Source organism: Laetiporus sulphureus (genome assembly GCF_001632365.1).
Source record: "Laetiporus sulphureus 93-53 unplaced genomic scaffold LAESUscaffold_21, whole genome shotgun sequence".
NCBI lineage: Eukaryota > Fungi > Basidiomycota > Agaricomycetes > Polyporales > Laetiporaceae > Laetiporus > Laetiporus sulphureus.
The window spans coordinates 293,244-312,158 of record NW_024468530.1 but is presented as its reverse complement, the minus strand read 5'-3'; the positions used below and the strand labels follow the sequence as shown (position 1 = coordinate 312,158).

The 18,915-nt window shown below is 52.4% G+C and overlaps 5 protein-coding genes across 5 annotated transcripts; 1 reads left to right on the top strand and 4 right to left on the bottom strand.

The window, feature by feature from the left end:
* Window positions 1–56: 56 nt before the first annotated feature.
* Window positions 57–2,669, bottom strand: LAESUDRAFT_737029 (uncharacterized protein; the record flags this gene model as incomplete). The annotated part of the gene is made up of 11 exons (XM_040910751.1): window positions 57–439; window positions 497–731; window positions 868–1,083; window positions 1,143–1,316; window positions 1,370–1,424; window positions 1,481–1,582; window positions 1,641–1,804; window positions 1,838–2,054; window positions 2,082–2,111; window positions 2,145–2,548; window positions 2,607–2,669. 11 exons carry the CDS (start codon window positions 2,667–2,669, stop codon window positions 57–59), a joined length of 2,043 nt encoding a protein of 680 aa, XP_040764046.1.
* Window positions 2,670–3,221: 552 nt separating this feature from the next.
* LAESUDRAFT_726133 (uncharacterized protein) lies at window positions 3,222–10,990 on the bottom strand. Its single transcript, XM_040908967.1, has 17 exons — window positions 10,875–10,990; window positions 10,750–10,814; window positions 10,265–10,644; window positions 10,049–10,203; window positions 9,680–9,995; window positions 9,423–9,627; window positions 9,264–9,364; window positions 7,752–9,206; window positions 5,600–7,697; window positions 5,179–5,548; window positions 4,869–5,124; window positions 4,633–4,814; window positions 4,408–4,573; window positions 4,274–4,346; window positions 3,876–4,216; window positions 3,540–3,824; window positions 3,222–3,486 (listed from the first exon to the last, which is right to left on the bottom strand). Exons 2-17 carry the CDS (start codon window positions 10,802–10,804, stop codon window positions 3,286–3,288), a joined length of 6,639 nt encoding a protein of 2,212 aa, XP_040764045.1. The 5' UTR covers window positions 10,805–10,814; window positions 10,875–10,990; the 3' UTR covers window positions 3,222–3,285.
* Window positions 10,991–11,206: 216 nt separating this feature from the next.
* LAESUDRAFT_726132 (MSF1-domain-containing protein) lies at window positions 11,207–12,146 on the bottom strand. The gene is made up of 3 exons (XM_040908966.1): window positions 11,964–12,146; window positions 11,744–11,915; window positions 11,207–11,681 (listed from the first exon to the last, which is right to left on the bottom strand). The coding sequence occupies exons 1-3, from the start codon at window positions 11,993–11,995 to the stop codon at window positions 11,346–11,348; spliced, it is 540 nt and encodes a 179-aa protein (XP_040764044.1). The 5' UTR covers window positions 11,996–12,146; the 3' UTR covers window positions 11,207–11,345.
* Window positions 12,147–12,429: 283 nt separating this feature from the next.
* Window positions 12,430–16,000, bottom strand: LAESUDRAFT_726130 (adrenoleukodystrophy protein). Its single transcript, XM_040908965.1, has 17 exons — window positions 15,513–16,000; window positions 15,300–15,451; window positions 14,836–15,056; window positions 14,747–14,780; window positions 14,518–14,687; window positions 14,204–14,460; window positions 14,072–14,147; window positions 13,980–14,018; window positions 13,766–13,924; window positions 13,586–13,704; window positions 13,503–13,530; window positions 13,397–13,450; window positions 13,222–13,344; window positions 12,989–13,155; window positions 12,760–12,929; window positions 12,627–12,701; window positions 12,430–12,569 (listed from the first exon to the last, which is right to left on the bottom strand). Exons 1-17 carry the CDS (start codon window positions 15,756–15,758, stop codon window positions 12,500–12,502), a joined length of 2,160 nt encoding a protein of 719 aa, XP_040764043.1. The 5' UTR covers window positions 15,759–16,000; the 3' UTR covers window positions 12,430–12,499.
* Window positions 16,001–16,140: 140 nt separating this feature from the next.
* LAESUDRAFT_726129 (uncharacterized protein) lies at window positions 16,141–17,499 on the top strand. The gene is made up of 6 exons (XM_040908964.1): window positions 16,141–16,339; window positions 16,403–16,450; window positions 16,500–16,516; window positions 16,568–16,864; window positions 16,920–17,343; window positions 17,404–17,499. Exons 1-5 carry the CDS (start codon window positions 16,183–16,185, stop codon window positions 17,220–17,222), a joined length of 822 nt encoding a protein of 273 aa, XP_040764042.1. The 5' UTR covers window positions 16,141–16,182; the 3' UTR covers window positions 17,223–17,343; window positions 17,404–17,499.
* Window positions 17,500–18,915: the final 1,416 nt, after the last annotated feature.

Sequence of the window (18,915 nt, the reverse complement as noted above, 5' to 3'; positions counted from 1 at the left end):
CAATACGACGGATTCACACAGTGAACTCCGTGATCTGGATAAAAAGGATCAATACATCATTCAATTACCCATCGCTTCGACTGAGTGCTGCTATCATCACTCATAACAGACTCGGGCCGTTTGAAGGAGCGGGTATCGGAGACAGCAGTGCGAGAGGACAGGGCGGACGCATCTAGACGCGTACCGTAAACGGGAGGGGTATCCGGCTGCGGTTCGAACGGTTGGAGTGAGGGATTAAAGAATCGCGGGCCCAAGCGTCTGGGTGCAAACTGTGGATCCACCGGGGACGCCAATGGCGATGGTGGAGCAGCAGAAACTAGGTATGTAGGGATTGGGAGCCCGTCCGATGGGAAATGGGCCTTCTCCACGTCCTCAGATCCTTTGGTCTCGACAGCCGTTGGGAGGAAGTCATCGTCAGAGATTGGTTCTTGCGCGTTGACTGCAGCGCCAGATGTCCATCAGAAGAACGACTACGCGAGATGTTGGATAAACTTACGGTAACGCGGCAAACCTTTGCCGAAGTTGACGCGACAACATACTCCGAGGATCAACGTCACTAAAGAGATGACCAAGGAGGCCGAGGCCATCACACTGAAGAACCGCCACTGCGTGAATGTCCACCTGAACGTCGGTGCGATGAACATAGATGCCCATGCAGCAAGGTATACAACGGCCAAGAACAGGAAAGCCGTCATGGCTTTCTTGTGTTCCCGTCGAACAGAGATCCAGCCCTACGTGCGAGTCAATTGGTAGAACGCGGGAGCAGAATACGGCATAAGACGTACCATGGATAGCCAAGGGATCAAGAACTGATCACCAGTGCAGGTAAAATATACGAAACCACCTCAACAGATTTGGCATACTCACGATCAGGACAATGATGTCAACAGCTTTGAAAGGCGCGGGATCCTTGGTCAGGCGTCCAATATATCCGTTGATGAGCTGATCGAGCCAAAGACCAGCCATCAAAGCGATGAAGAACAAAGCTACTTGGATGGAAATAGAAAGCAGAAGGACAATGTTGTATAAGCGATTAATGGTTCGCGAGGCTCCCACGCGTTTGAACGTTTGCCAGCCAAATGCCTGAAATGAAGAGCATGTGAGGATTGAGCGACAGTGTAGGAGCGACGTCCGTGACTGACTTTGATTAGCCTCCAGGAAAGAACGGATGATAGCACTAAGGCAGCAGCGTTGAGAACCAAGCTAGGGATCTCCGCGTCTGATCGCGCTTGCCAGTAAGTAGGCAGCAGATTCGCACCGCATGCTCCATTCGTGGTAAGAGTAGTGAAATCGTCGTGGAACTGGGCGGTGTCGTACTGCGAAGCCGGGTGAGTAATTAAGATGTATGTACGATCTCGATGCAACTTACGATTTGAATGCCACCCCATGCCGTAGCACCTATGTGGGTAAGGAGCGATGCGATACTAGGTCGCGGCTGCATCAATAGTATGTTCGTCAGAGAGCTGCGACTGATGCTCACATGTGCGGAATGGATTCATTCAACAAAGCAACAAGAGACATGCCAAGAAGCCAGAACTGGAACATGATGAAGGCGATATCTTCGCGCTTCGTGTTGTCCAACCTGTGATCTTAGCAGTCAACAGAAGATCCCAGATCATGTAAATATGCTCCAAACGCACTGAGAAACTGGCCAGTTCAACACTGTTAGACAGGTATAATCCAGTGTGACATTGTCGAATCCGTCGCCATTGAGCACCGCTTCAGGTTCCTTATCATGTTTCTTCATGATCTGTATCGCTGGAAAGCCGCGCCGAGTAAGATGCTGCATGTAGGTTGTCAGAGCCTATAGGTGGCGATGGGATGTATTGCCACTGACCTGTCCAGTGTCAGTGTCTCCGTCGGCATCCTGAACAAAATCCTTGTCTCCATTGCTGTCAGGCTCAGCGACGGTCTCCGTTGCAGTGGGCTTCACAGTCACAGTCATAGTACGTGTCAATGTGTGCACATCTGCAACCTCTGAAATGGACGTTGTCACGCTGAGCTTGCTAGAGCTGCTGGGTTTTGAGGGAGTCACTTGAGTGCCGGTGGAAAGACTGAATAGAGTACCGTTGTCATTTGACGAAGTGCTAGAATGCACGGAAGAAATTGAACTGGACAGCGAGGTAGTGGCAGCAGATACTGACGAAATGACGCTGCTCGACAATGTAGGGGACGACGCAACGACGCTGGACACCAGCACAGCGGATGTGGCTGTACTAGACAAAGCAGATGATAACAAGCTCGACGTATTGCCCGCCATGCTAAGATCGGTGGAATTGCTAGCAGAATCCGAATCGGGATCCCAGAGGGTCTCGCACGAGCTTGCGGAAATGGACATGGGAGCGCTCTCGCACATGTGTAGCGAGCCATCGTAGACAGTGAACCCTGACTGGGTTGCATTTCCCAGATCAATGAGCTCGGTCAAGAAATGCGCTGCTTGAGCATTGATCACGAATGCTTGGCTCTGCAGGCCGAGTTGGACGGAGAAGTGAAGGATGGAGAAGATGAAGTAAATCGTCGTGATCCACGACAAGGTAACGCGTTCCCACTATCGATAGAGCATTTAGCCACCTCCTGTAATGGGGAGCAAATTGACGAGCACTCACGAACAGCCATAGCTTCGAAGTAAACGGGATGTATCCTGCTATCTGCTCAAGAGTCGGACGCATTTTGACCAGATCTGCAGCCGCAATTTCGCTCAATATACGTTTTCCGAGGTCAAACGCATCCCATTCACCGAAAGTTAGAATGCTCTCGAAACAGAAAGTAAATAAATTCGAACAAAAGCAGCAACCGTAGGCCAGCCAATTTCAGCAGTTCAGATAATAGACGGTTGCACAACGGTCCAGCCGAACTCCCAGGCCAGGGAAGTCGAAGAGGATGAAGGAGAGAACGCAAGCAGGCAGAAAAGAGTGGGGGCCGCTGGAAAGGAGCGAGTTGCTGGCTGGTTGCTTTGGCCGCGAGCATGGGAACGACGAGCGCCTACCCAATAGTAAACTCAATACCGCATCGCCTCGGTGACCTCGCATCATATCGACGTCTTGCCGGCACTCTCCACGGTAAGCACGAGCAGCGTGGATGGCGTGTCGCCGCAGTAATGCGGTGAGGTCCCCAGCGCTGTGCCAATGTTTGCTTAGGGCAATGCTCACGCTGCTTCCGGGAGCGACCGTCTCTGTTCTTGGCGGTAACAGTGATCGCCATCTATCGAGAGAAACAGATTGGTCCAGTAGCTCTTCATCATTACTATCTCCCCGAACATTCATAATTAAAGGTCAACAGTCCCATTCAAATATGATACCAACTTTTATCATCTCTCAAGAACCAGAATGCCGATCGCTCTTCCTCTTCGTCCGCAGGCCACGAGTCCGGAACGCAAAGCGGCTCTCCGACGCGTCTGTTGGCATAACCTTCTTCGCGTATGTGATGCAGTACGTCGTTGACCTCCCATCTGTCATAGACAGATCTCAGTCTCCAGCGGATTTCGGCCTGCGAACAGTATGGTGTGAGTAACAGTTCCGCAGTAATGATTTGATACAGACCTGACAGATCCCAGGTCTAAACACTACGATCCCGAGAACGGCTCGAAGAGCTGCTTCCCATACATCATTGATTCTTCTGCCAGTAATGTCGATCCAGCGCCGAGGGAACAGCATGACACTCCTCCCATCTGTGTCTGAAAGGCACACAGCCCAAGGCCGGATGTGAGCTGCCGAAACCAAAATGATTTTGGTGTATCCAGCCCAGTACGCCAGGGGAATCGACGCGTTTATGAGCCTATTGATGATTGCAGAAGCTTGAATAGTGCTCGAGGGACCTGTGTTTGTCTAATGCAATTCAGCAGGGAGATCATGAATAAACATATATGTGTTGCGCACTAGAAGGCGTTCTCTAGAGATTCCAACTGAACGCGCGCTATTCAACTCCTCAAGCAGTGCTGAGATTACCATTTCTTCGTGCTCCCCGGCTTCCTGCAAAATCGAGACCTTCGAATCATGCAGGCAAGCAGCGCAGTCGATCAGGCTATTCGAGGTGAAGCGACAGAATGCCATTTCGCCACTTGCTGTCCGACCGTGCTCGTCTGACTGATCTTCCCCAAAGGACTTCACTGCTTGAATCTGCTCTTCTTGGGCGGAGTCTTCGGCGGCTTGTGGGGGAGATGACGATGCCAGCGGAATTGAAGCTCGTGCCAGCAATGCCGTTTCAATGTCATCATCATCTGATAATTGCATACATCAGGTCCGCGATCGCTCTCGACAATATCAACATGACCAACCGGCTTTCTTGCTGTTCCAGTCCACAGTTGCACGCCTCTCTTGCGCATGCGTCGTATCAACCTTGAACTCGATCTGCAAGTTGTTTGTGACAAATCTTAGCATCTCACTCACGACCCATTGCTTGCTCTGTCACCTTGTTATCCAATACCAGTTCAAGCATGGCAGCCATGTCTCCGTCACTTGATAGGAGCGACCATTCGCGCCATGCATTATCCTCGTCCTGGCCAAGCAGATCTTCAAGAGCCGACGCATCCTGGAAAATATCTTGCGACAGCGAGCCTCCAAGGGCATTTTGATTACTTCGGCGTAGACACCCCTTAGAACTTCATCATGCCATCATGCAGGACAATCACATTACCTATCTGAGATTTTGAGAGCTCTTCCGGGTCTAGACCGGGTAGGATCTCTGATGATCTTGGAAAACACCCCACGAGCGAGGAGATCCTTGCTTGCAGCCTGCACAGCATTCTCACCGACGGAGCTGAGGAAGACGGCTGCTGCTTGCGCATCATATGTGTCGTTTGGTGTACCCATTACCATCTGTGCAGACAACATGCTTCAGCGGCTATGTCGATTCACCGAAGCCAAAATCACCTTGAGAGCTGCCTCTGCAACATACACGCTCTCTGAGTGTTGACATTGAGTTGGAGGTATTTCATTCGCATCCATCGTGAATGCTTGCTGCACGAATTGCTTCTCCCGCCCTTCTTCAGCTACCCCGGTCCATATGAAATCCCATTTGGGCGCAATGGGCGGTTTCTCTATGATATTCCAGGAAGATTCCAACTGGTCAATGGTACCAGGAAGCACTATCGTGCTCTCTTTCTCCATCTGCAAGAATCCAACACGGCTAGGAAAGATGGTCATGAATATTCGAATGTTCAACGCATGTGACAAGACGTACAGGGCATTCTTGTCGACATGATTGCGCAAGAATTTGATGTGGGCGACAAGGTCGAAGTTCGTCGGACTCTCAGGGTCAGCATCGGGTAAATTGGGTGTTCCTCTATGTTGAACCCAAACCTCATACCACTTATCCTCAAGCCGCTGCATATACGTCGCAGCACCGGGTACCTCCTTCAGGCTTACCACTCGCTGTCGAACCGAATTTCTCGGTACAGCAGGAAAAGCCTGCTGTAATGCTGCAAACTCTAGCCTTCCGTGGCCACGACAGCGCGCCTTTATGATGACATAGGCATCTCGCGCTAACTCATCAAAATCCCGGTTCCATTGGAACCTGTGCCGTCTACTCGGCTCTGCAGGTAGCAGACCATCTGCGACGCTGGTGATCAGTTTGGCCGTGCCAGTTGCTCACTGCGACTCACCCTTCTTGCGGCCTTTTCCCTTTTTCTTGGTTTTCTCCTTTGCCTCCTGAATGCATGGGACAAGTGGTGGGCCTTGTTGTGAGATGATCTCTTCTACAGTCTTTTCGGAAGCGTTAGCCACTACTGGTGGCAATGGTACTATGCCGAGGGTCATCCTGGGTGGGCTGAGCCTGTTTGTCGACAGCACCTGTTTAGCGGCCATATTGGCCTCCTCTATCGCTTTAGCTATCTGAGTTTCCCACTTTTTCCGATTTTTGGCAGAGCTCTGAAGAAACTGTGAACGAATGCGTCGCACTCGGGCCGCGGCCGAGCCCTTGAGAGGTTCCGGATGGACATTGCTGACCATGGCATCCCAGTCAAGTTCGCGTTGCAATCGGGCTTCCTCCGCTTTCTGCGCCAGGATTGCTTTCGATTTAGCTTCGCGGGCCTTTTTCTCCTCAATTCTCTGCTCTGCCCTCTCTTGCATCTTCTTCTGCTCCTTGCGGTGTTTCCTATGGGCTTTGGTGAAGAACTCCTCCACAACGCCTGTCGGAGCGCAAACGACCCAACTGATATGTTGAATTCGCGCTGCACCATTCTCTTGGTCCTGCAATGGCGTACTTCCAGTGGGCTGATCCACATTTTGTCTGAGGTATTCCGTCTGGTACCAAGATAGTACATATCGGTCGATCCAAGAATTAGAACGCTTGAGAGTCTTGCCGATCTTAGCGTGCACCGATTCATCGACGGTTGCGACTACGATGTGCTTGCAGTGCTCGGTATGTATGCTTACATACTGCAGTTCTCGCCAATATTCGATGCACTGTCCGGGGGACTCAACTGTCACATTCTTCCAAAAAGGAGGAGGAGAATGTTCTGACAAAGCCCAGAGATGCAAGGGGACAATCGTATTGAACCGCCAGAAGACGGGAGCAGTGGTTGGCGACCAGGAATCGACAGGAACGATGTCAAATGCAGACGGGGAGGTCTCTCCTCGGGCGCATCTGACTGCCGGATCATCTGACTTGGTAGGTTGCAGTGGATCTACAAGCCGAAGACAACACAGCATGTATAGCAGCTCTAGGAGACGTTCGCGAGACCTCGAACGCGCAATCTGCAGTCCGTCGCGGATCAGTGGTGCAACCTTTACGATGGGGGTCATGCGGCCTTCATCAGATGCGAGGAGACTGGGCAGCTCATCACTTTGCCATAGAGTGGATACGAAAGCGCAGTACAGTGAGATGGGTAGTTCGCTCACATACAACGAGAAAGACACCACCCGCTGTTCGGTTGAGACGATGTGGGGAGAGGACGCCTTTGATTCGAAAAGCTTGACAGTCCAGAGGTGCAGCTCACGCGCTCTTGCTGCTTTGCCAGGGATGTAACCATATAGTTGCGCTAGCGTACTCTTCTCCCCCAGGAGAGCCTCCCGCACGGCAGTATCTCCAGACTGCACGAGCTGTTGCATCGTGGCAGGATTCTTTCCTTGCAGTACGTCCCGTGCAAAGCCTGCAGAGGTCGTGGCAGAACGTAGCTTGGAGGGTTTCCCACCATACACTGTTGGTTCCTCTATGGACTTGATAGGAGCAGACGTAGGGAACTGTTGAATGCGCAGGTTGGACAGGAACGTGTTCAGGTCGCTCTCTGTGATGTCTGGCAGATATGCCACACGCACTGATCGATGACCACCAGTAGATGTCTTGACCGAAGTGGTAATGACTTTGACCTTCTGACGGCTCTCAAGATCACTTAGAGTGGCTTCTACTGTGCGTTTGTCGATGCGTGTCCCTGGAAGAGTGCTAGCGATCTCTCCGGCTTTGGTGATGGCCTCGATCACGGCGGAATAAGCCTCATAAAATCCTTTTGAGCTGACATTCACGATGCCTCCTGCATCTGTGATCACACGCATGAACTCCTTCTCTCGACGCGACTGGGTGAGTTTCACTTTGGAGTGATAGCGATTCTCGGTTTCACTGTCCGTCTTGGCCCGCTTTGCAGACGGAGCAGGAGTGGTGGCCCCCGGATTCGGCCGCTTTGCGGTATTCGATTGGGATGAGACGTTATTCTCAGCTATGTATAATGATGCTGCTGAGCTGGACCTATCCTGCGAGACATCCTGCTGCATGTTCAGTCAGCAGACGTCTCGGCATTCCGTAATAGATCAAGAACTCACATGAAGGACCCCATCTGTCAGAGAGGTGACCTGGTCGTGAGTATCCAACAGCATCGGATCAATGGGGATCCCGGCGAGCGCGGGCGGCGCACTGCCACATACGTCAGAGAGCGGTATATCCAGTGAACCACCAGCAGCAGGCAGCGGGACTCCCAGCGATGCGCTGACCGGAGCGGATAACGGCGGCCCAACGTTCGCAGTGACTGGGCGACGTGCCTGGTCAGAAACCACGTCTGCTTCTTCAGCATCACTTTGCAAATCTATAGGATGCTGTTCAGTTGCAATCACATGGGTGCCAATTGACGGACTCGGCACATTGGCAGATTGAAGGGGCTGGCAGCTCCTTGGCAAGGGACGTAGCAACTGAGCGGCGCTGGCAGAGATCGAAGCGGAGGACAGGTCACTAGGTACAGTTTGATGTGTAGTGAAGCTCTCGTCAGCAGCCATCGATGTATCCATAGAAATGAGTGATTCGTCCACAGCCGTGGACATGTCCAGAGAATTGTCAGCGTTCACGAGCATTTGACTAAGACCATCGGGAGAGTCCCCGTCGGATACCGCAACGGATATTGCGTCGGGTGCAGGTTCTTCGTCCATGCGGTCATTGGGCTGCTCTGCCGTTACTGGCTCTGGTTGAGGTATACTCTTGCGAGGCCGCCCGCGTTTCCTCTGCACAGGCTCAGGCTGAACAGAACTTGTTTGATCTACGCCTGCATCCGCACTAACTACGGGCGCGGCCTTCTGCTTCGGCGGTCGCCCACGTCTCTTCGGGACTGCCTCTGGGGGAGCCATGTCAGCAGAAACCGAGGGACCCGCCGATATTGTTCCCTCAAGAGTTGTGCAGGCGGCAACCGCCGGTTCGATACGCTGTTTGGGCGGTCTCCCGCGCTTGCGTTTAGGCGGTGGAGTCTCAGCTGTCTGGATATCGCCTGCACTAAGCTCGGGACGTTCTTCGAGTGTCGACTCCTCGGTTCTCTTGCGTTTCATGCTGGCTTTCTTGGAGGTGGCTGCATCTTCCGAAACGGGATACTTGCGCGGTCTACCTCTCTTAACAGTCCCATCCGGAAGGATAGGATTCTTCCACACTCTCTGCTTGCCCTTCGACTTCTTCGCAGTATCGGCAACATTCGCATCCTGTATTGTCTTGAAATTATCCACATATCTCTTTAGAGCGCTCTCATCGTCGTAGAACGCGCTTTCCTTGACTTGCATGAAGCCACCCGCCTGGTCCAAGTCTACGTCCTTGTATTGATGATCCTCGAAATTCTCTCTGGCGGCGATGGTGTGGAAATGCGCGACGGTGTAGTACTTATAACGGCGCTCTCGACCGTAGTTTTCGGCCTGTTGTGCGATGCCGAGGTCTCCGAGATGAGGCGGTGGCGGGTCGTGCTCCAACCGCGTAAGAAGCAGCTCTATGGTCCGCTTGTCAAAGTTGCAGAGCGCAGCAGACAGCTCCTGGATACGATCAATGAGGTCATCGAATGAACGATATCATCCACAATATTTTCTCACATTCATCGTCATGCCCTTGGTACCGGATTCGTCGAGAAGATTGATGATCTGTTTGTAGATTGTGAGATCGACCTTCAGCGGATTCCCCACCTCAGCGATCTCTGCATGTCGACGTGCATGATTTAACAACTTATTTTTGAGGAAAGTGGATATGCTTACCTTTGAGCGGGACAGCCGGTATCTGATCTTCAGCAAGAGGTACCTCATGTGGGTGCACCAAGCGGATGCAAGTGGTCTTCCTATTGGGGAACCGCTGCTTGTCCGGATGCATAACTTGAACCTTCTCAATAACTCCCTGGTCAAGCAGCTCCCGTATGAGAGTGCGGAAGAAGCGTCGGTCACTCTTGGTAGGATTTGCAAAGCCCTGATGTTTCTTAGTTAGCCCTGAGGTAGCTTCCCGAAAGATAATCGCTCACAATTCTGACCAGGACGTTAGTTGACGAGTGGATGCCATGGGGAGAGCTTTGCAGCAGTTTTGTGATCCGGGCACGTACGAGAGGGAGGCTTGACAGATGTCGCGAGTCGATGGGGTCAAACTGAACAGTGCTTGGTGTAGTGTCTTGCACGTCTTCCTCGTCCGACTCTTGCTTTGATTCGTCTGGTCCGCCGCGCTGCTGTGACTCTGCAGCCTGAGCCTCTTCTTTAAGGACTTGCTTCCATACCTCGCTCCTGTCAAAGAAATACTTGTGAACGCATATATTCGTGCTAACTCCTGGTTTCCTGCGCTTCACCCTGAGAGGAGTTGAGCGGCGAAACTTTAGGTTTGTCCGTGAATGATGACTTACACGAGGTCAAGGTCAACTAGTTGCTTGATGAGGTAGAAGCAGGTCTTCTGGTCATAACCTGACTTTTTGCCCAGATCAATGACACTGATGCCTTCATCCCGCCCTCGGCTGATGAACTGTAATGCCGTATATACCATAGACGTCAACTTCGGATGCTATATGTGGGCAAAAATCAGATATGGCCTTCTCATCTGCGCGCAGGGTGTCATAACTCACCCTAATATGCGACCCCGTAATGGCAGTGAACGCCGTGTCAGAATCGACAGCAATCCTCAGACCCTCGCCATATTCCGCACGGAGCTCTTCGAGAGGTCTTATGGCTGCATCAGGAATAATTTGCAGACCTTCTGGAGCGGGGAGTGCTTCCGGCGGTTTCTCTCCCTTCGTCTTGGCCTTGCGCTTAGCACTCGCCTGAGGAGCGATATGTACTTCCGTTGCCCCGCCTGGCGGGACCATCCCCACCCTGACCGTGGGCTGCTGAGCGATCACGGCCCATACGTATGCACAATATGCGTCATCAACTTTCTGCGCTGCGGTGGAACTGTTGCGTGCATAGAATCCTTGAATGAATTCCCTCAAACGGGAGACATCGCATCCTGTACAAGCAAGAAGTGAGTTTACTTGTGAAGACAAAGTCTTGCCTTAGGGAGGGTTCGAACCCCTGAAGGAGGGGAGTAGTATTGACGCCCGTAAACACGTACCGAGTTCTCCGTCGAAAGCCAACTCACGCACGCAGTGATGAATGAGCTCGTCCATAGCGTAGAGCCTGCGTGAAGAACGGTGATTAGAGTCGCGTGCGCCCTACCCACAGCTTACGTCGACGTACCTTTCAGGGATGACGAGCTATCCGTTGATCGCAAGAAAATTCAACAGTCTTTTTCTTTAAGCGAATACACTTAGACGCAAAGGAGAGGCAGCCAGTCTCTTTGCGATAGCTCAAGCTGAATCGCGCGTCGCAAGAAGAGCGGCGAAGGCACAGGCCACTGAAGGACGATTTCCAAATCTGGGGTATTACACATGACTCAGCGGAATCCAACCCTGCAGCCAATTAGCGCTCGGTTCACTGCCGCGGAGCAGACGAGCAGTGCGCGGCCATCGCCCTCTAATGGACGGGCTTCGTAAATGCGTAGGTACTGGTACACTAAATATTGTATGCGGGGATAGTACAATGTTGTATGGTATAGGACCGAGGAGAGCCCACTGTAGACTCTTTTATTTTCTATATCCGCCTCACTCTACCGGGTGGAGTCAGATAGCCCAGGGAAAAAGAACAACGTCAAGTTGAGCCAAATGTTCTTCATAAGTGAGCTAGATGCCCTTCCTTTGCCTCCCACATACTCCGCAAAACGTCTGTGAATCCGACCTTGCCCAGGTGCGCGTTCTGCTCGAAGCGCTGCACCAGCCAGCCCTCCAGCTTGTCTGCCGCTCCACGCCAGAGAGCCATTCGAGCCTGGATCTCGGCAGTCTGCGTGAATGCGGTGCGCCCATCCTCCGTTGGCGAGTAGCGGATGTTTTCGAGGCACGTGGCAAACTGGGACAGAGAAAGGTTGACGGACGTTATGGTTGTGTTTTGCGTGCGGGGATCCACGAACGAGATTTCGCGAACGAACGCGTCCTCCGATCCTCCAAATAGCTGGGGCGCACGCATTCATCAGTACGGCGTTCACGCAGATAGCAGAAAGAATCCCAACTCACTTTGACGATCCAAATCGGCGCTTTCTGCTTGCACCCGAGTATACGCTCGGTGCGAATGACCCCCGTGCTCGGGTCGACGTCGCGGTCGAGAACATCAATCGTAACGACATGAGAGCAGTGCGGGTTGGGGTATTTGTGCCACATCCCAATCACGACGTGCGACCATGGGTGACTGGAACCCGCATTAGCACTTCAGCATCTGGGGCATCACACGACTTACTCGTAATGGAACAGCTGCGAGAAATAATGCATGTCCGACAGAGACAGTGAGTGTAGAGAAAGAATAGGACGGAGGGGTGTAAGGTAAGGGAAAAAAAGCAGATAGAGTCCCCCCGCAGGCACAGCAACGGTGCTCAAGTGAGTGGGCTGCGACCGGTGGGGCCCAATAAGAGGAATACGGCGCCCTTAGCCGCCCACTAAGCCGGCGCGTGATCCAAAAAAACGGCTCCGTGTTCTCCCGGCACGATCGTCTCCTCGGCAGGCCCCATTTGGCTATTGACACACCCCGCGCCCCGCCGCCCGATGCCGATCTATCTCCCCGGACCCACTCGGTGGCCCGCGTCTGCAGCTGCCCAATCGCAGCCGTCCTTGCGCGAAACGAGAGGGCTATCTCCTGGCCGCCCGCGCCCACATCGTGCATGTCTCAGCATGCGGCCTTTGCAAGCGAATTGTCGCAATCCATAGCGGTATATACATCCAAGGAAAATCACACTCCTGTCCTCCCTCAAGAAGCGCATATCGGACCCGGACACCGGCTTACGCACTCCCAGCCACTCCTCCTCTCTGCAAAGCCTGCAGTTCGGCTAACCTCGCTCGCATCTTCGGCCTACAAATTGCAAATCGCATGAGCAGCAGCACCACTGATGACAAAGCATGACCGTACACTTCGAGCAATTTCGTCTCCAGCGCCTCCTTCTCCTGTTGCAGTGCAAGGCGCTTCTCGGCATCGAGTTTCGTACTGTCAAAGTCGCCGTTAGCTCCGAGCCGGTCGGAAACAGCTCTCTTCACACACGCACAAGACATAGCCACCCTGCCCATCGTACTGCAGGATCATCGAATGGTACTTCCATAGTGACGGGCGGTGTGACACCGTCAAAAGGGTGATCCCCAGCCGCGTCGCGTGCTCCATCATCCTGCCTTCCATCTCCGGGGGAACGAGCGATGTCGCTTCGTCCAGCACCGCATACTAGATATACGATGCTAAATTTAGCGACGGGATCCAGCAACACGCGTCGACTGACTGACCTTTGGCCTGTGGTAAAACAGCCTCGCCCACGCGATCTTCTGCTGGTCACCTCCGCTGAGTGCCTCATGCCAGTCGCGCGCGACATCCCATCCACCCTCACGCTCAATTATATGGTCCATCTGCACCTCGGATAGGATCGCGCGCAGATCGTCGTCCGTCACACCCCCTGCGTACGGTGCGTCAATACGGCGAGACTCGGAAGGACCGGTGAGTTCTTTCGGCTACCACGTACTTGCTTCCATATCCTTCTTGCTATGAGGATAAATGACCTGGTCACGAAGCGTTCCGAGAGATAGGTACGGTCGTTGTGGGATAAGGATGAATTGTGATGCTGGTGGCTTGCGAACGATCCCACCTGGCGCAGATACGTCTCACGGAATGAACTAGATGGAGGATCGCTTACTCACCATAAACTGGCCACAAACCTCCCAGTATGCGAAACAGTGAGGACTTCCCGCAACCTGTAGTCCAGTGTTCGCTCAGCTTGCGCTTCGACGCTATTGTTCCGCCTACCATTGGGTCCGACAATCAGGAGGTGTTGCTTAGGGCAAATCACCATTAGGCCATCACGTCGTGAAGAGCAAATCAAGACGTACTCCTGGTTTTACATAGAAACTCAGGCTGCGGACAAGTATGTCGCCATTGGGCGTCACGATCGGCACGTTCTCAAATTCGATCTCGTCAGACTCAATGCTGATCCCCCTGCCCTTGAGTACTAGAGCGCCGAAGCCCAATTCAATATTCGAAGCCAGGCAACAAGGATAAGCACGACTCACTGTTAGCGTGCTCCTCAGTATCCGCACCGCTGACAAGCGCCTTCTCAAACTTCCCCTTCCGGATATCCGCCATCGTCTCTAGCAGCTGGGAAACTCGTGCGGTATATCCTGCGAGTTCGGATAGTTCCTTGTAGGAGTACATAACTCGCCCGAATGCATCTACATCTGCCTGTCAACGTGCGCTCCATGACATCAAATGCCACAGGGTGCATACCGGAAGCAGACAAGAGCAGTCTCCGATTAGTAACGAAGCCTGTTGGATTAGAAGTCAGCTCATGAGGCACAGGTGATTCCATGGTACAGCACCTTCCGTACGACTCCCCAAGTCAATACCGCTCACTCCCGGCAACTTAAAGAACACGGGAATCGCACACAGACACAGCTACACGAAGGTCAACAAATGATCTAAGCTCTTCACCAAATGCCACTCATGCTTACCCCAAAGCTTCCCCAGAGCCACTTGATAACGCCTTCCTCCAGGCACCCATGCCACCACGCCCTCCGGAGCACCTTCTCCTCATGCTGCACGAGGCCCGCATACTCTCGCTCGACGAGCATCTTCTCCGTGTGCTCGCCACCGAAGAACGCGATTTCCTCCGCAAACTCGGCCAGCCGCGAATGCGTGTGGCGCAGATTGCCCGAGAGCTGCGCGGAAAGTGCGGTGTACAGGCCGAAGGGCGGGGTCAATGCGCGTACTGGAGGGAGATGCCGTCAACACCGGCAAGATGTGAATGCGGGGAACGAAAACGTACGGAGGGCTGCGCTGCATTCGATGGCGATGGTGAGTAAGACGAGACCTTCCGCGCCGACGTTCTGCGAGAGCTGGTAGTTGTACAGAATCATGTCTAGCATCGGCTTTGCGACGTTCGCGTAGATGGCTGCTAAGTGTGTTGAGAAACGTTGGATGTCATGGGTGATCATCCTGCCCGAGGAGGCCATTATTTCTGTGCCCCTGGAACTGAGTGGCTCGGAGGACTCAACTGATCTGGGTTCTTGATCCTGTCGTCCAAGTTAGCTAACAGAACGATTGTTAACCTGCATAGTGTCACGTATTGTGCGATGGTACTCACATAGTTTGTAGAATACCTTGAGGTCCTGCCCATTCGCCGTCTCACCTAGGTACTGCTTCATCACCTCTTCGGTCAACCGGGTTCGATATGCCAGAGCAATCTTGTTCTGGACATAGCTCAACCAGCTGTTGGTCCACGTAGCAGGTATTGCAACTAACAACCACCGCAGGATGTTGAGGAGGAAAGGTATAGGCTGCGCTCGGACGAGAGATGCCACAATTCTAGTTATGCCAACCATAAGACATACTATGAGCGAACATAACTCACATTGATATGGTAGAGAAAAGACACTAGCATCAGGAAAACTCAAATCCGGCTTAAAACTGTTTTCTGGGTTGGAAGCTTCTTATTGTGCATTTATTTGCTTGTACAAGCCAATACCAGCAAGAACAAGTCAAAAAGAAGGTTCTCGAGCCACAAGTCGATTTGAATTTTCCTGATGCTAGGCGTAGACAGAAGCTCACCTGCCATCCAATGCTGCGACGTACAGCGAGATTACGGTTCGGAAGATGAGAAGGCTGGAGTGCATGACGAGCAGTAGAGCCTCTTTCGAGCGCAGACTCGGAATCACGATCTTGAGTATCGTCGACAGTCGTTGATAGAACAACGCATCTATCTATGCACACACGACATCCATTCACGTCTAGCACGAAACACAGTGAGGCTACGCGACTCACAGCGACTCGCGGTTTCCGCCCCTCCGCCGCCTCAGCGGCTTTGCTCTTCCCCTTCCCCTTGCCTTTCCTTGACGATTTCTGGCTCACACTGGGCTTGGCTGCGAGCCCGCCGACAGTGTACGAGATAATATGCACGATAAAACCGACCAGAAGGAGTCTTTGGATGATCGGACGATGCGACGCATACAATCTGCCAATTTCGCGGATCCGCTCACGGCTGGGCCTCAGTGTGGACAGGAGTGCCATGATGCGAAAAGGTCGTCGCGTAGAGCGTGCTCGAGCCAACGGGCAGCGGCTCTATGAAGTTGGTGGGTGGCTGTATGAAGTTGCATGCGACGATTGTGGGTGGCGATACATGCACTGGGGTTTCTCGACGCGCGTGATTCCTCTGATGTAGCGCTCGGCATTCACGCGTGAGTCGACCTTGAACTTCAACTGCACCCTGCCTGCAGCGAGCCACCGCCGTCACGCTTTCTACCTTGTCCGTAGCAGACCTCAACCGAAATGCAATTCTCCCGGAAGAGCAATGCAATGCAATACGAGCTACTGCATGTGGCTGCCGGAAGTCGAGTGCCGAACGGATCAATCATCTCACCATCAATCTCGAGTCAATAGTATTTCCGCCGCTGCGAGGTCTGCGCAGAGTCAGTCACCTGGACGTCGAACATCCATGTCGGTCACTACATCCTCTGCAGCGAATGAGAACCAGTCGGATGGCAAACCTCCTGGCCCAGTCTTGATCATAAAGAGCCTGCCTGCGGAAAAACCGATCATTGCAATTGACTTGGACGACGTCTTGAGCCAAACTAATCGTGTCGTTGCGGAATGTATGTCAAGATGCGATGTCTTCCCCGCATTGCGAGGCCACTATTGAACCTTTCGATTGGTAGGGCATAATGATACTTATGCTTCCAAGATGACCTTGGATCAGTTTTACTGTGAGTGCGGATTTCTACGTACTTCTACGCGGCATTGATGGGTCGTTAGATTACTACTACTGGCGAGTGAGTTGAAATATGCTCAATTTATGCCCTCCTCCTGACCTCGCAACCCAGAACCCGTATTGGGGCTCCCCAGACGAGACATTCAGGAAAGTAGAGGAATTCTACCAGACTCCCCGACTCTACGAGGCGCCGCCCATCGAAGGCGCACACGAGGGCTTGCAGGCACTGAAGGACATGGGATTCAACTTGGTCGTGGTCACCGCCAGACAGGTGCGCGAGCTGGAGCGGACGGAAAACTGGATAGCGACACACTACCACGGCATCTTTGATACCATCATCTGCACCGGGATGTCACAGGAAACCCTCAAGGATCAACAGGCCATGATGGCAAAGCTCTCAAAGGCGGATGTGGGTGTACTGGCAAATCTCGATTCATACGGTAGCTCACGCATGCATCTCTTAGGTGTGCAAGAAGCTCGGCGCCAAACTGATGATCGACGACTCGCTCGAAAATGCGCTCAAGTGCATCGATCACCAGCCGCCGGTCCCGACGCTGCTATTCGGTGACTATCAATGGAACAAAAGACAGGCGCAATACGTGGACATCCGGTTCGAAGTGAGCTTCGATGAGAGGCATCGCCTCGAGGGCGGAAGGGAATGGTGGAAGGATGACGAGGTAGAGATCCCGGAGAGTGCGCCATTGAAGAGAGTCAACCATTGGAAAGAGGTGGTCAGCTGGGTGGAGCAAAACCTCAAATCAGAGTGATGGCCATTGCATCCACGTTATCGGGGGAGCTCTTTGGATGAACTTATACTATACGGACTGCCTGACGCGAAAGGCCCTCTGATCGTTTACCTGGATCACGTATCCTCGTAATGTAGAGCTGGTAAGGTATCTCTTGTTGGATGACCAGGATTGCTCAAATGTATCACTCAACGTGTGGCAGATCACGCAACATCACATGGAACTAGAATATCGGTTACAGATCGTGATAGGGAATACAACACTATTTATAATACAATCGATTTGGTGATTTCCTGGGCGCATTGGACAAACACGGAAACGCTAAAAGCCCGACTCGACGCGAACATCCTTAATGGCCACACCAGGGAGGAACTGAATATCATGAATGTCAGTCAATCTCGGACGTGAGAGAGAGGATAGAACCGAACCGGCTCCGCAACATGAGACAGTCATCAGTGAGAATCGTCAAGAGCGCGTGGATGCCGAAGACGCTGTCGAGGATCTTCTTTGTCTTGTTGTTAATGACAGCAGACGATGATGCAAAGATAACTTACTATACGATTGAGCAGCAGCCGGCAGTGAAGGAAAGTCATACGTGTGTAACCGTATAGGCTACGAGCGTTGCGCTCAGCGTCGGCCGTATGTATCATGCATGTCGTGGTCGGTCGTACGACTCGTATTGATGGGACGGTGCTTCGACTTTGATCACAGCTATTATGGACGTCTGCGCTTGCAGAAATGGGACCGAAGAGAATGCACTTCTATGCCTGTGCACAAATGTCACATCCAAGCAACTCAGGCAGCATACGTACCAGGATATACTTCGACAATTAAGCGATCAGGAAACCTGCCATCGAAGGTCAAATTCCGCACAAGGACGCAGGCCAGTTGCTTGCGTTGCAAATGATAGCCGTTAATGCGTGCTTCTTGCACTTCACTTCATCCTGTATTCTGCGAGCCATGCGCAGCAGCATAGTCTGAACCATCATTTCAAGCACTTACTTGAGCTTATCCCAGGCTTGAAATCAACTGGATGTGTGCCCGAGCAGATACAAGCAAACGACAGCAAACATCTGTTGTATTTGATAGCATGCTCTTTGTGACATTTCTCGGTGAGTTCTGCTGCTATCTCTTTGTGCATTATATCTGCCATCCTGATGCATAACAACCTTCAGCTTCCTATAACTGGAAAAGGTGATCTTGCAGGGAGTCCTCATGAAACCAAACAGAGCTCAGTGCCAATGGTCAGCTGGAGGAAAATCATGATATCATCAGCAATTTAGGAGAAGAAAAAGGATTTGCCAGCAGCAAGCTGACAGGCCAAGAGGACAAATCATCAGCAGCAAATTGGAGAATAGGCAGCCAGCAGCAAAGAGGGCTGAGTAACACCTGAGAAATTCATTCAGAATAAGCTACTATTCTATTACATGCCAAAGTCGACAAGAATGAGTATTGATGACCATGTCGTCCCAGATTGCTCCTCACTCGCCATTGAATCTGACAATGAGGAGTAATCGAAGAGCTTTCAATTGCGCAACAGAGTCGGCCGCCCCACGACATGAACCCGCGGGCAGTCACCTAGTCTGCAGCTGGCACGGCGAACAAAGCTACCTACAATGAGGTAGATGTTGCCGGCGTTCCGACGCTCACACGGCGGCAGTATGTCGGCCGCTCTTGATGATTAAGTTGATGTTTGCTGCAGTTCTCATTGTTA